The 14,995-nt window shown below is 41.4% G+C and overlaps 1 protein-coding gene across 3 annotated transcripts in view; it reads left to right on the forward strand.

Annotated features, from left to right (window-relative positions):
* The window catches only part of TDRD12 (tudor domain containing 12), a 58,574-nt gene that overhangs the window by 37,311 nt on the left and 6,268 nt on the right, over window positions 1–14,995 (forward strand). For all 3 annotated transcript variants that reach the window (XM_007671492.3, XM_007671491.3, XM_007671493.3), the window contains exons 23-27: window positions 1,310–1,497; window positions 4,419–4,626; window positions 7,002–7,094; window positions 8,414–8,586; window positions 13,268–13,389. In XM_007671492.3, coding sequence (XP_007669682.2) covers window positions 1,310–1,497; window positions 4,419–4,626; window positions 7,002–7,094; window positions 8,414–8,586; window positions 13,268–13,389 — 784 coding nt within the window. The remainder of the gene's footprint in view (window positions 1–1,309; window positions 1,498–4,418; window positions 4,627–7,001; window positions 7,095–8,413; window positions 8,587–13,267; window positions 13,390–14,995) is intronic.

The following is a 14,995-nucleotide window of genomic DNA, read 5'->3' on the forward strand; positions in this document are numbered from 1 at the left end:
TATTTGATGGAACTTGCAGTTGAAGTGTACAATTCAGAGCTTTCCATAAACCATAGAATATTTGTATAACAGTTTCATGGAGTCATTAACCCGAGATATATTCAATTTAAGGGTACACTTTATATAGCAAATCCAAAAACCAATATTAACTGGGTTTTTTTTTATTACATTTCAGCATAGAAAGCCTTTGAAGATGCCTAGTAGGTGCCTCCTAAGTGGCTCAGGGTGTGTCCAATTGTTAGCCACTGATGCCCGGAGATGTTAGTGACTCTCTGCTTTCATTACCCCTCTGCCTTCTGCCATCATAAGTAGACTCCAGGAACCTCAGGAACCACCCAATGTGGCTAGCAGGAGGGAAAGGCTGAAATATAATGCCTAATCAGGTGGAAGCAGCTAAAGGACTAGACTAATAGTTTCACCACTTAGTGTTTTCCCCTCCCATAGTAGATTTAACTCAGATTTGAGCCAAAATTATATTTTCTATAGAAACATTATCTCTGTGTGTACGCGTGCATTTATATACACCCGTTCCACCAAAGTGTTGTGGGTTTTCCAATGCATGTTTCACCTAAAACATTGATCGGAAATTAGGGAATGTTTGTTTGATAATGTAAGCCTTTTTGGATGTGGAATTCCACAATGTTGCAAGAAATGGCTTATGCACATGAGTATGAAGTCAGACACCCTAAGTACTACTGTTTTGAGTTTTGCAAGAATATAACCCCTACATTTTAGGAAAACTGGGTATTTATATGTGTTTATATATATACACACTCTTTTTTGATATTTAATAATAATAGTGGTATTTATGTGCCAAGCACTATTCTAAATGCTGGGGTAGATACAAGATAATCAGATTGTCTCATGTGGGGCTCACAGTCTTAATCCCCATTTTACAGATGAGGTAACTGAGGCACAGAGAAGTTGTGACTTGCCCAAAGTCACACAGCTGAATAGGAGCAGAGCCAGGATTAGAGCCTCCCAAGCCTGTACTCTTTCCACTAAACCATGCTGCATTGTGTGCCAGGCACTGTACTAAGAACTTAAGTATATTTAAGCTAATCAGGTTGGACACAGCCCATGTCCCAAGTAGGGCTCACTGTATTAATCCCCATTTTATAGATGAGGTAACTGAGGCATAGGGAAATTAAGTGACTTGCCTGAGGTCACACAGCAGACAGATGGTAGAGCCAGGATTCGAAGGTTCTTCTGACTGCCAGGCCCATGCTTTATCCATTAGGCCATACTGCTTCATGACTTTATATGTGATTTCTTATTTCTTATCACACATGTTTTTCTACACTTTCAGATAATTCCATTTTACATTGTGAATGCAACAAACTACTTTGGTAGAATCATAGATAAATATGAGGATCTGTATGCACATCTTAGTGCAGAAATGAATGAATACTTTAAGGAATCCACTAATAAAGTACCTGTTAAAAAAGTGGAGAAACTTAAGTTGTATGCATTATATGAAAAAACACTCTTTCACAGGTAAAACACTGCTTTATTTTGATCAGGTGAATTCCAAGCCATATGGTATATTTGGTTAAGCCTTTATAATGCATTATCAGGACTATAATTTAGATGTTTTTGAGTTCAAATTTATGTGATTAAAAACTTTTAAAGGTTTGTTAAAATGTTTTAAGATGGTAGGAGGCATGTGATTCTTGGTTCTGTTGGTAGAAAAGCTAGAGCAGTGAGAAGTTTAAGATTATTCCAGTAATCCAAAGGTGGTTAGGAAAGCTTTGGTAGGGAAACTGCTGGGAAATAGAATGTTACAGATTTGAGAGCTACTAGAAAGGGAGAAATGGCAGAATTTAGTAATACATGGAATGTGAAAGAGGAGCAGCGTTGCCAACTGCCAGAGTACCATTTTTTTCCCAAGCAGTGTGAGTAAAATGTAATGAATGACTCACATTTTTTAGTCATGATTTTACACAAGATGAATGTTTAGTATTGAATGTATAAAAACACTAATCTTATTATGCACACTAAGCCACGTTAGCATCCCCAATGTTCTTTTGTTTGTGCTAATGCATTGTTACATTCAGCAGAGGTTGATTAGTGTGCAGTAATTCTACCGGGAACATTTCTGGGAACCAGTAATCCTTTCAGCATAGGAGTAATGCATTTTATTTCTTATGACTGCCTTTATGAGTTTTTTTGTGGTAGAAAAAATCTGCTCCACTTCTGCAGTTCCATTTGTAAGTGCTAATGCTGGGATAGACATGAAATGAAGACCCTGAGGCCAACAGTAATAATAATAATTGTGGTATTTGTTAATCCCTGACCATGTGCTAAATACTCTGCTACCGCTGGGAGAGATTCAGTGTAGTCACACTGAAAATAGTCTCTGTTTTACGTGGAGTGCACACAGTCTAAGGGATGGGAGAACAAGTATTTAATCCCAGTTTTACTGGTGAGGAAACTGAGGCACAGAGAAGTCAAGCCACTTCCCTTCACGCAGCAGGTAAGTGGCAGAGCTGGGAATAGAACCTAGGTCCCGTGACTCCAGAGTCTGTGCTCTTTCCACTAGGCCACACTGCTCTAATCATACCCTTGGTCACTCCATGGGGAAGGGCTGGAGTGAAAGTCCTGGTCGCCTGCTACTATTTCCCACTGCCTCCCTTGGCGAAGAAACAGCCGTGACCAGGGCAAACCGATTCCGAGATGCCTGAGACAAGGCCAGGGTTCCCTAATCCCAGGGGATGAAGGGCATATTTCCTGGGCTTCACAAACTTGTGCAAGAGCTGAAGAAACTCTGCCTACCACTGCCTTTCCATGGTGGGAACGGGTGCTCACTTTAAATTTGATCATGGAGGCTAACCTGGGAAGAAAGATAGGGAAAAAGTAAGAGAAAGGTACTTACAGGTACCTCTTCCCCTTCTTCTCCTTCTCTGTTGCTGCTTTTAAGCCTTCGTTGGCTACTACAGTTGGACCTGGGTGGTTTGTGAGGCAAAGGAGCAGAGAAACTTTCTGGGCACATCTAACTAAAAAGTCCTTTCTTTTGGCTCTGCTCAAAATTCCCACAGAAAGGAACTCTATCTTCCTGCCTTCCACAAATGGCATAGTGAAAGGACCCTTGGCCACAGCAGTGGGCCACTTCCAGAGTAGCCACGGCCAAAAGGCTACCCAGCCAGACAGCACTTGTGCCACTCTAAGGGACACATACAATGCAGCTACTTTCATTGGGTTCCTGGTGGGGGAAGAAGGCCCCTCCTCGTGGAAATTGGGATCAGAGGGGAGATTTGGCGCTGCTTTTTAGCCAGGGGTGCCCAAAAGCTCTCAGAGACCGTCCTCTGGTCCTTTTACCCGGCATCACCAGCACCCAGGCCTGGCGTCTGTCTAGGACCCAAAAGCAGCATTGGAGGAAGAGGAGACTCACCAGTATTTTTTCCTTCCTCTTCCTCCCATTCCCTCTTCCATCTCTCATCTTCCTCTCCCTCAGTGTGCCTACTGCCATTGAAAGTGCTGAGAGCAGCTGTACCCAACCAAGACCAGTGGAGCTGTGGCACGTTGCAACTGCCACAGCATTTGCAGATATCCAGATATTTTGAGGGCTTCATGGACATGACCAATTTTAGCTGAATTATACAGATGATCTGAATTTACACACAGTAGGCAACTTTGTAGAGGAGTGGGAAAGAGGAAGTTTATTCAGTCATGATCTCAAGACCTATAAACATAAGGGACAAGCATGATGCGATACCATTGACTACTAGAAAGATTGGGAGATGATGGGAATTTGGGAGCTTATTTTTGATGTATCAGATTTCAGCTGGTGGTAGAGCATTAAGATTTCCAGTAATCGGGGAAAATGTACCTTTGGAGAAAATTTGGGAAGGCACAGTTAGCTCACTCAGTGAATTCCATGCTGAGATTTGTTATCTAAAAACCCAATAAAGGGAGTGTAGAGTATAAATCGATCTGATGAGACTTTGTTGTGAATTTGCTTGGCAAATTCATGTTGGATGTGAAGCACAGTTAGCGCGTTGTCAAGTATTAATCAAGCGACAGTGTATTTTGTGGAAAGAATATGGGTCTGTGAGTCACATGACCCAAGTTGGCATCCCAGCTCTGCCACTTTCCTGCTGCATGACTTTGGGCAAATCATTTAACCTCCCTATCCTTCAGTTTCTTCCTCTGCAAAATGGAGATATCTGCCTCACCCTACCTCACAGGGATACTGTGAGGGCAAAAATGGCTTAATAATGTGGAAAAGCTTGGGAAATTATGCACCATATGGAACTGAAGAATTATTTTGTTGTTGTTACTATTGTAAATAATAATACATGGTATTTAAATTTAAGAATCTGGAAGTACAGCATGTTTTTGTGTCTGATATTTTAGCTAAAGTATTCACACTTTGAAAAACCAAATTCAGTTAAAGTGTTTTTTTTTTTTCTTTTAAGGGTTCAAGTGTTGAAGATCGGTCAAGAAGAAAATCGGATCTTTTTTAATGTCCAAATAAAATATATAGATGAGGGCAGAACTGATAACATAAAGAGTTATCACCTCCTTCACCTACCTGAAAGATTTCACAGTATCCCTCCTCAAGCTGTAGAATTCATTGTTTGTAGAGTGAAACCTATTGATAATGAAATTGACTGGAGCCCAAAGGTAATTTTTTTGTAGGTTTTTTGAATTCAAAATTTACCAGTAACTTTCTCCCCATATCTAATGGTTTCTGCTACATCGCAATAATCCTTCACTTTTCAGGTGCCTTTAGCACTGCAGGCCACTCCCCCTTCCTGATAAACACCATTTTATCATTGTTTCACATTCACAGTTCTCTCCTGGATTTCTTCCTACTACCCTGGCTGTTCTTTTCCTGGATCCTCTTCCACCTCTCAACTCCCAACCGTGGGTGTCCCTACAGGTTTTTTATTGATGCTCTACTCTTCTCACTTTGCACCCAGTCCCTTTGGAAAGTATTCATTACCATAGTTCAGCTAATACTTCTATGCTGATGACTCCCAAATCTGTCTTGCTAGATCTGACCTGTCCCACAACTGCACTCTTCCTTTAGACTGTATGGGCCTTGTGGACAGGGAATGTGTCTAACCAACTCTGTTATAGTCTCCCAAGGACTTAGTATGGTGCTCTGCACACAGTAGGTACTCAATAAATATGATTTATTTACTTTTTCCTGCAAGACTTCTCCCTATGTATGTCCTGCCAGTACCTTAAGCTCAGTGTGTCCCAAACTCATCTTCTTTCCCAAACAAACAATGCAGTTGGACCGCTTATTGTGTACAGAGTTTTGTATTAAATGCCTGGGAGAGTACAATAGAGTAGATAGAAATGATCCCTGTCCTCAAGGAACTTACAGTCTAGTGGGAGATACAGACATTAAAGTAAATTACAGGTAGGGGAAGCAACTGAGTATGAAGCTATGTTACATAGTGTTATTGTTTTACTTCCATTTCTCCCACTCCTCATGAGCAGAGATCCTGTCTCCTTCCTCTTGGGGAGTCTTTCAATTTTCTGATATCAGTACTCCGCACCCAGTAGACCCTCAATAAATATAGATTATATAGGTGTAGATGTGTCTATTTCTAAAAGCATATGATATAGATTGATTACATAGATACACAGATATCTATATAGATATAAATATAGATTGATTATAGAGCATCTTGTGTTTTATTGAAGGAACCGCAATTTTAAAATGTAAAAATAAAACTCTCTTAATTTTGGTAGAAATACATATGGTTAACCCCCATTTAAAGTTAAGTTGAGGTGAATACTTTTTCCGACGCTTCTGTAATGTGGATTGCTTTATGAAGCGTTGAATTGTAGTGTTTCGTTAGTAACACCATGTTTGTATGTGGTTAAAAGGTAGAGCTTTACCATAAACCGTAATTTCAATGAAAAACAACAATTTCCTTTTGACTGCTTCTCCTTAGAAAATAAATACAGTGGTGAAAGAGAGTTCCTCCCAGTCCAATAAAGAAGCCTTAAAATAAATTCAACTGTCTCAATTTTAAATCAAGAAGTAATCTCTCCTCCTTGTGCATTTTAGAGCTCAATCATACACAATAAAGAAGTCATAAAGTGAATGCAACCGTTTCTAAATCAAAAGTTTTCTCTCAAAAAGTAATTGGCTCTTCTCCTTGCATATTTTAGAGATAAAAAAGCCCAGCATATAGGTCTTCTGTGAAATTGAATTTTTTGGTCAAGTGAAAGTCACCAAACCCCCACATCTTATTTAAGTCAGTCAGTACTACAATATTAATTACCTACCACTAGAGCCATACCTCTGCATACAGTAAGGTCTCAATAAATGGCATTGATTGATATTAAGTACCATGGGTAATTACAAAGGAAATATACAACGTGGTCTTTACCCTCAAAGCACTTGTATCCAAGGGAAAGGCAGGATAAAATCAAATGTCCACTGCAAGTAAAAATAAAAACCCGAGTAACAGAAATAGGTTAATGTCCATTTTGGATTTTTAAGCTTATATTGGGAAAATATTCACAAGTGTAAAGGGGTTGTTGGAACACTTGGAAAAGCTGGATCTAGGTATGGTTATCCTGAAAGCTTCTTGGAGGAAGTGAACATTTTTTCATAAAGCAGACTTGCAACTTTAAGCTCCTTTTGGGCAGGAAATATGCCTACCAACTCAGTTGTATTGTACTTTCTCAAGTGTTTAGTAACCTGCTCAGAGTAAGCACCCAATAAATGCAATTGATTGATCAACTGAGAACATAATTCAGATTTCAGACTGTTTAGTTTTATGGTCCAAGCTCCTTTTGATTACAGAGTATGTTGTGAAGATGTATGTTTCTAAATTACCAATTTTCAAGCACAGGACTGTGACCGGGCTCTTAAACACAGCCAGTTTTTCACAGACATATGTGAAAATTCTCACCTGGGTCAACTGCTGCCTCATAAACAGAAGAAAGGAAGGAAAAACAATGTTCCTTAATTCATGATTTTTATTCAGATCATAATGAATGTATATAATAACCGTTCTTTGATTTGTTAGGTCACTAGATACATTCACAATAAAATTAAAGGGACAATACATGAGGCAAAAATAGTACTTTCTCTGGGAAATACAGTTTGGATTGATCCAATGGTAAGTGTGAATTTTTTTTCAAAAAAATCTTCTCATTTTTATAACCTTATAATAATTAGAGTATTTATTAAGCATTTCCTATGTGCCTAACCCCTGGAGGTAATACAGCGTGGCTCAGTGGAAAGAGCACGGGCTCAGGAGTCAGAGGACATGGGTTCTAATTCCGGCTTCGCCACCTTTCAGCTCTGTGACTTTGACAAGTCACTTGACTTCTCGGTGCCTCAGTTCCCTCATCTATAAAATGGGGATGAAGACTGTGAGCCTCACATGGGACAACCTGATTACCCTGTATCTACCCCAGCACTTAGAACAATGCTCGACACATAGTAAGTGCTTAACAAATACCAAAATTATTATTATTACTACTAATAATAATTACGGTATTTGTTAAATGCTTTCTGCTTTCCAAGCGCTGTTCTAAGTGCTGGGATAGGTTCAAGATAACCAGATCAGACACAACCCTTACCCCACATGGGGCTCTTACAGTCTAAGAGGTGGGGTATCTTATCCCAGTTTTACAGTGGAGGAAAATGAGACTCAGGGAGGTTAAATGACTTACCCAAGGTTGCACCAAAAGCCTGTGGCAGAGGTAGGATTTGACCACATATTCCAGTTTTCTCTTTTGTGATTTTCAAATTCTGTAAACTAAACTTGAATACACTAGAGTAGTTCCCCTGCTCAAAAGAATCCATCTCCATAGTATGGTGGTCAAAAGTTTGGGAAGTTCAGATGTATAAATTATTAAATTTAAGCATTTTGGTTTTTAAAAGGCAAATTGCTGGAAACGATGTCATTGATTTAGTAGTGATCAAAATTGGGCATTCTGGTCTTAATCGATGTAGGTCAGACATAAAAAAAAAAATAACCTGAACCTTTCCCTGCCCACTTAGTCACTGCATTCCATGCCCCAGAGGGAACATGACTGTCAGGGACTAGACAGTGTAAGTGGCACTGTGCAAACCAGTAGCACACTAACCCATTCCTTTGTCCAGGTTCTTGGTAGCAAAGTTTCGGGATTGAGTTCCATTGAGTTTCAAAACCATGGTCATCACCGTCATAAAAGCTTAGTATTGTTTTTCAAGTTTAGTATTGTTTTTCAGCTTCAAATGATAAAATATGGAAATTTCCCCAAGCCATGGTTTTTCTTGGGAAACACTTGTGCTCTGAACACTGATTATCATAAATTAATTATAAAATTGATAACACTTCAAAATAAAACTTTCAGGTGCCAGTACTCTTTCAGTCTATGGCTTAGGGTGTGAAATTTGTTAAAAATAAAAATGTAGTTATGGTGATTATTTTTGTTTCTCCACTTCAAGATCCATGTCACCAGACTGTCCGATTTGAAAACATCTATTATTGAATATAATATTCGCTCGGAGATACTGTCTTTGGGCATGGGCACTGATAATCCAGAACATGCAGAAAATTTGAAAAAATTGTTTGAAGAAGCCAAAACCGCAACTCATGAGGAGAGCACAATCCAAAACTCGTAAGTTAAAGTTTTGATTCCTTACCTGAATGCAAAGCAGTTGTTTTAGAACTCAACTATTTTGGTATGCAAAATGCATAGTCTGAAACTAGATTCCAGACCACATGTGCATCCCCCATTCCGAATGACCACGGTCGAAAAAGTCCGGAGATGCCATGCACTAAATGGTGACGTAGCCCAGCATCTGTTAGTTCCATCTGACGTTATGTCTAGTTGCTGCAGGGAAAATAGTTCCTTCCCCCTGTCTTTCTCTCTTCACCCTGCCTTCTCCACATCACTTTAAAATTGGTGACGTGCAGGTTCTGAGCTTTGTCAAGAGCTTGGATAGGCGGTAGCACAGATGGGGTGGAAATGGAGTTCTCTTCTCTCCTGACTCAAGGCTGAACTGCCTTCTACTAGATGAGATTGGGACACAGTGGCAAGCAGGAGCTAGAGGAGCAAAGTGTGTCGGCTGAATTTAGTAGGAGATTGGCCAGGTAAAGTTGCGGGGGGCAAGCTGATAGAGTGCTTTAAAACTGATGGTAAGGAGTTTCTAGTTTATGGGGAGGTTGGATGAGCAACCACTGGAGGTTCTTGAAGAGTGGGGAGATGTGGACCGAGTGTTTTTTTTGGAAAAATGATGCGGCCAGTAGAGTGAAATATGGACTAAAGTGGGGAGAGACGACAATGTTTCACCATAAAGCGAGGAGGCTGATGCAGTAGTCAAGGTGGAATAGTGTAAGTGCTTGGATCAGTGTTGTTGCAGGTTAGACGGAGAGGAAAAGGTGGGTTTTAGCGATGTTGTGAAGGTAGAACTGACAGGATTTGGTGACAGATTCTGTGTGTGTGGGTTGTATGAAAGTGATGAGTTGAGGACAGCTCTAGAGTTACAGTTTTGTGAGACAGAGGATAGAAATATTGTCTGTGGTGATGAGAAAGACGGGGGAGAACAGGGATTAGGTGGGTAAGGAGAGGTGCTTTTTGTTAGTTTTTTGATATTTAAGCACTTACTATGTTCCAGGTACTGAACTAAGTGCTGTGTAGATATAAGATAATTAGGTTGGACATAGTCTCTGTCCTACACGAGGCTCACAATCTTAATCCCCATTTTACAGATGAGATAAATGAGACCAAGAGAAGTGAAATGACTTGCCAAGCTCACCCAGCAGATGAGTGGTGGAGCCGGAATCAGAAGCCAGCTCCTTCTGACTCTGTGCTCTGTCCACTAGGACATGCTGCTTCAGCTTTTAACCCGCATAATTCAATCGTCACCAAATTTTGCCTTCACAACATTGCTAAGGTCCACCCTTTCCTCTCCATCCATACAGAAACTGTCCTACTCAAAGCACTTATTTTATCCCACCTTGATTATTGCATCAGCCTCCCTGATGTCCTCCCTGCCTTCTGTCTCTCCCCACCCCAGTCTGTTACCTGGATCATTTTTCTAAAAAAGGTTTAGTCCATGCCTCCTCTCTCCTCGAGTTGTTGCCCATCCACCTCTCATCAAACTCCTTACCATCAGTTTTAAAGCACTCAATCAGCTCTCCATCTTCTATCTTACTTCCCTGATTTCTTATTACAACCCTGGCCCCACACTTTACTATTGCCAGCCTCTCACCGTACCGCAGTCTCATCTGTCATCCTCCCTCAGGCCTGGAACTCTCTCCCCCTTCATATCTGGTAAACCACAACTCCCTCCACCTTCAAAACCTTATTAAAAATCATACCTCTTTCAAGAGGCCTTGATTTTCCCTACTCCCTCTTCCTTCTGGTTCACCTTTGCCCTTGATTTTCACCCCTTCTTCAGCCCCACAGAATTTACTTACATATCCTTAATTTATTTTCATGTCTGTCTCCCTCTGTAGATTGTAGCTCATCTAGCTCCCAGCGGGCAGAGAACGTGCCCACTAACATCCCTTAATTTTTTTGGGTCTCAGTTACCTCATCTGTAAAATGGGCATCGAGACTGTGAACCCCATGTGGGACAGGGATTTTATCCCACACAATTTGCTTATATTCACCCCAGTGCTTAGGATGATACCTGACACAAAGTAAGCACTTAACGAATACCATTATTATTATTATTATTATTCTCTCCCAGTCCCATCCCTGGTTTGAGAGCTTGTTCCTCTAGAAAATGGTCCTCTGTCTGGGACATCTCAGCATTAATTCTTTCCTTCCCCCAACACTCCTCTTTTAGTCAGATGGTGATAATAATAAGGGTATTTGTAAGTGTTTACTATGGGCCAGGCACTGTTCTAAGTGCTGGGGTGGATACAAGCAAATCAGGTTGGAGACAGTCCCTGTCCCATAGAGCTCACAGTCTCAATCCCCATTTTACATATGAGGTAACTGAGGCCCAGTGAAGTGACTTGCTCAAGGGTCACAAGGCTAACAAGTGGTGGATACGGGATTAGAACCTGTGACCTTCTCACTTCCAGGCCCCTGCTCTATCTACTACGCCATGCTGCTTCTTATGAACCAGTTCATGCTCCAGATGACTGGAGGGTGCCATTAATAACAAGAATAATAATAATAATTGTGGTATTTAAGTGCTTACAATATGCCAGGCACTGTACTAAGCATTGGGGTAGATACAAGCAAGTCCCTGTCCCACATGGGGCTCGCAGTCTCAGTCCCCATTTTACAGATGAGGTGACAGAGGCAAAGAGAAGTAAAGTGGCTTGCCCAAGATCACACAGCAGACATGCAGAGGGGCCAGGATTAGTACCCATGACATTCTGAATCCCCGACCCATGCTCTGTCCACTTCACCATGCTGCCTTGTAATGCCCTGGCCCAGGTGCAAAGGTCTTACTTCTCACATTCCACCAGAACATTTCAAATTTGAGTGGATGACAAAGAAAACAGACCTTATTCCTTACTATTTTATTATTTTTTCCCAGCTAAGCTTAGCTAGAAAAGGTGACTACAATTGCATCTGCCCCTCAGTGGGGTTCTTCTCTATTGAATCAGCTAACTAGCAACCCACGTATAGTAGTGATAGCAGTCAGTGAAGGGTGGGGCAGTCGTTCTCTGAATGGTCAGAAGGGGCTATGGGAGCCTGACTTAATGCCCAGTTGTCGAACTGGCTTACGCCAGTGAGAACTCTAAGACCGAGTAAGCTCACTGTGGCCAGGGAGTATGTCCGTTTATCGTATTGTACTTTCCCGAGTGCTTAGTACAGTGCTCTGCACACAGTAAGCACTCAATAAATACGTTTGGCTGACTGGAACCGGGAGTCCAGCCATCTGAACCGGAGAGCTGTCCAAAAGCAGGGAGATGCCCAAGCTTGAAGGCTAATGAGGACGAAGTTGCTAACTATGGGAAAGGACTACGAATATGGACACGGCAGGCAGCGTTCCTTCCCCAGTGTCATCCATCTTGGGCCTGTCCTGGTACATTGGTTGGAAGGTGCAAGCCACCTTGATGCCACGCTTGTGTCCTGCCCTCAGCCTGGAATTGCACCGGGGCCTATCCTGCTCTCATCGAGGAGCCCAGGATCATGAAGGAGAGCTATCCTATTTCATGCCCTACAGATAGTGAGATGAAATAGAACATTTCACTTCTCTGGGCCTCAGCTATCTCATCTGTAAAATGGGGATTAAGACGGTGAGCCCCATGCGGGACAGGGACTGTGTTGAACCGGATTACCTTGTATCTACCCCAGTGCTTAGAACAGTGCTTGGCACATAGTAAGTGCGTAATAGATGCTGCAGTTATTACTGTTACATTCCAAAGACCTCTTCTGACTAAGCAGTGAAGGTTCAAACTGGTTTTCTAGGGAGCAAGAGTGAAGCATAACTGGTTTATTCTGGAGGTGCTCCTGTAGATAATGCCTTAGAGTTGGTAGGCAGAAAGGTATGATACCAATTGTGATATTTGTTAAGCACTTACTACATGCCAAGCACTGTATTAAGCACTGGGGCAGATACAAGAAACCCAGGTCCCACATAGGGCTCACAGTCTAAGTAGGGGGGAAAACAGGTATTGAATCCCCATTTTACAAATGAGGTAACTAAGGCCCAAAGGAATTAAGTGACTTGCCCATGGTCATGCAACAGGCATATGGCAGAGTCAGGATTAGAATCCAGGTCTTCTGACTCTCAGGCTTGTGCTCTTTCCACCAGGGCACACTGCTCCCAAAGAAGGCACTGGTAACTTTGGGCATATGGTGGTCTTGCAGTCAATTTTCCTGGACTCTCGGACCACTCCAGAGCAGGCTGGGGAGGCAGGGAAACCAAGAGCTGAGGAAGTGTTCATGTCTTGAGTTCTAAAGCGGTCAGTGGAGATGCTGATGCCCTGGTTTCTTATGCATGACTGCCGAACGAGGGGTCCAGTGTTCACTTTTGTTCTCCCAGGTCCGTGCTTACAATTGTTGGATAGATGCTGAATGTGAGACTTCCCCGGTGAGGACTCTTACATCAAAAAGCCGTGTAATTATGAACACACTCAGCTGAGTGGCCACTCTAGGGTTGTTTGGCAAGGTTTTGCTGTAAGCTCTTCCACTAGACTGTAAGCCTTTTGTGGACAAGGAACATGTCTACCAGCTCTGTTAAATGGAACTCTCCCAAGCATTTAGTACAGTGCTCTGCCCGCAGTAAGTGGTCAGTAAATATGACTGATTGATTTATTGAGTGATCTTGCTCTGGGTGGTTCTCAATGTCATTAGTGTAATTGATGAAAGTATAATTTTTTTCCAGAATATTTGCTAAAAGTCCCGACACAGTCAAGAAGCTTGCAGATGATCTGCAGAGTACAGAAACAGAAGACGAGGTCACAAAAAACGCTTCATCGGAGATGAATCCAGAAGATCCAAAGAGTGGTCTGTACTTGAATATTTCTATATAAAACTATATTTTTGAAAAATGATGATGGTATTTAGCACTGTCTAGTTTTTAGTAATATTATAGAGGGCCTTTTGACTTTTCTCTGATTTCTGTAGTCTGTCATTAGAAGTGTTTCCAGTGGTTTCAAAAATGTAGTGCCTTGCTATATGGTACTCTCCCAAGCGCTTAGTACAGTGCTTCGCACACAGTAAGTACTCAATATATACGATTGAACGAATGAATGAATCTCCTGTTATAACACCATTAATGGTCATTCATTCACAATACCCCTACTGAATTTTAATGTCAATATTTCCTGCAGTGCTCCCACTTCTTGAAAATGCTGCGATATTAACTTTGGCATAAACACCTCCCTTCCTCTCCTCTCCTCCTCAATCCTTGAAAGTGTTTCACAGTACTTGAATAGAGTAGTTAAAGCTTTGTTCGACTTAGCATTCAATGCTGTAAGGTCTATTTAGCATAATAACATCTCTAGTATGTTAGTGCATGATGCCTTTTGGCTATGTGAAAATATAGCAGATATTTAATGTGTATGCGCATACATACCTTTCAAATTAATATGTATAATGCTAATAATTTATTTACATTGCTATTTGATAACATTTTCAGTCATCATTTTTGGGTATATTTACATGGTTTTGGCCAATTTTTTTGGGCCCTGGAAACACAATGTTTTTTGCCTTTTTTTCTCTGAAAAATTGGTACTTGTTTAACACTCTTAAGTTTAATAGTCTATTTTCATGTAACCAATTAAGAGCATTAATTGGGTGTGGTAGTGTTCTGACTACATCTTCAGGCCCTTCATCCTCTCGCAAATATGGTAGCTAGGAACAGGATGAACAGGACTGGACTTTCCACCTAACCTTGCTTTGCTCTGGTGGTAGGGAACGGGGCTGGCAGAATACATTCAGCTCTGACTGGACAGGCCAAATTAGCATGCAGTGCATCTCCTGAACTTCACTGGGCAGCTAAATGTGTTCAGTGTTCTCCAAAGTCCGGAGTTTCTTTAGGAAGGCCTGCAAATACAGTTTGGAGATCCTGGTGCTGCTTCCGTCACCTCTCCTGGGTCTATCAGAGCTGAAGAACGCTAAGATATCCTGATATTTTCCAGTTGGCTCTGAATTTTCTTCTTGAAAATGATGATTATGGTAGCATCTTTAAAGTTCTGTGGCATTTTTTCCCCAGTGTTTTGTATGTTGAATGATGTAGCCGCTTAAGCCTCTTCATAGGTTTCTGCTGATCCAGGTCTTTTTTGGCTTTCTTTCTAGAAGTGACTTCCTAAAAAATTGGAAAGAAGGTCATATGTGTGCATTTTGGCTCGTTCTCTGAGTCTTTCAGCTGGTCCTTTAGAACTACTGTATTCCAGGGATCGAGTTGTGAGGACACATTCCCAAGACGACTCGCAAATGATGATGAACTGATTTGCAGAGTTAGTGTAGCACTGTGGACTGACAGTGGGTCCGAGTAAAACGAGTAATGTGCCAGCATGCAATAGGGGAGCCCAACATAAATATTTGTATCGGCATCATAGAACACAGTGCCGTCCCCAGCTTCTGCTATCTCTCCAACTCTGATAGAAAA

The sequence above is a fragment of the Ornithorhynchus anatinus genome, chromosome 11 (genome assembly GCF_004115215.2).
Source record: "Ornithorhynchus anatinus isolate Pmale09 chromosome 11, mOrnAna1.pri.v4, whole genome shotgun sequence".
NCBI lineage: Eukaryota > Metazoa > Chordata > Mammalia > Monotremata > Ornithorhynchidae > Ornithorhynchus > Ornithorhynchus anatinus.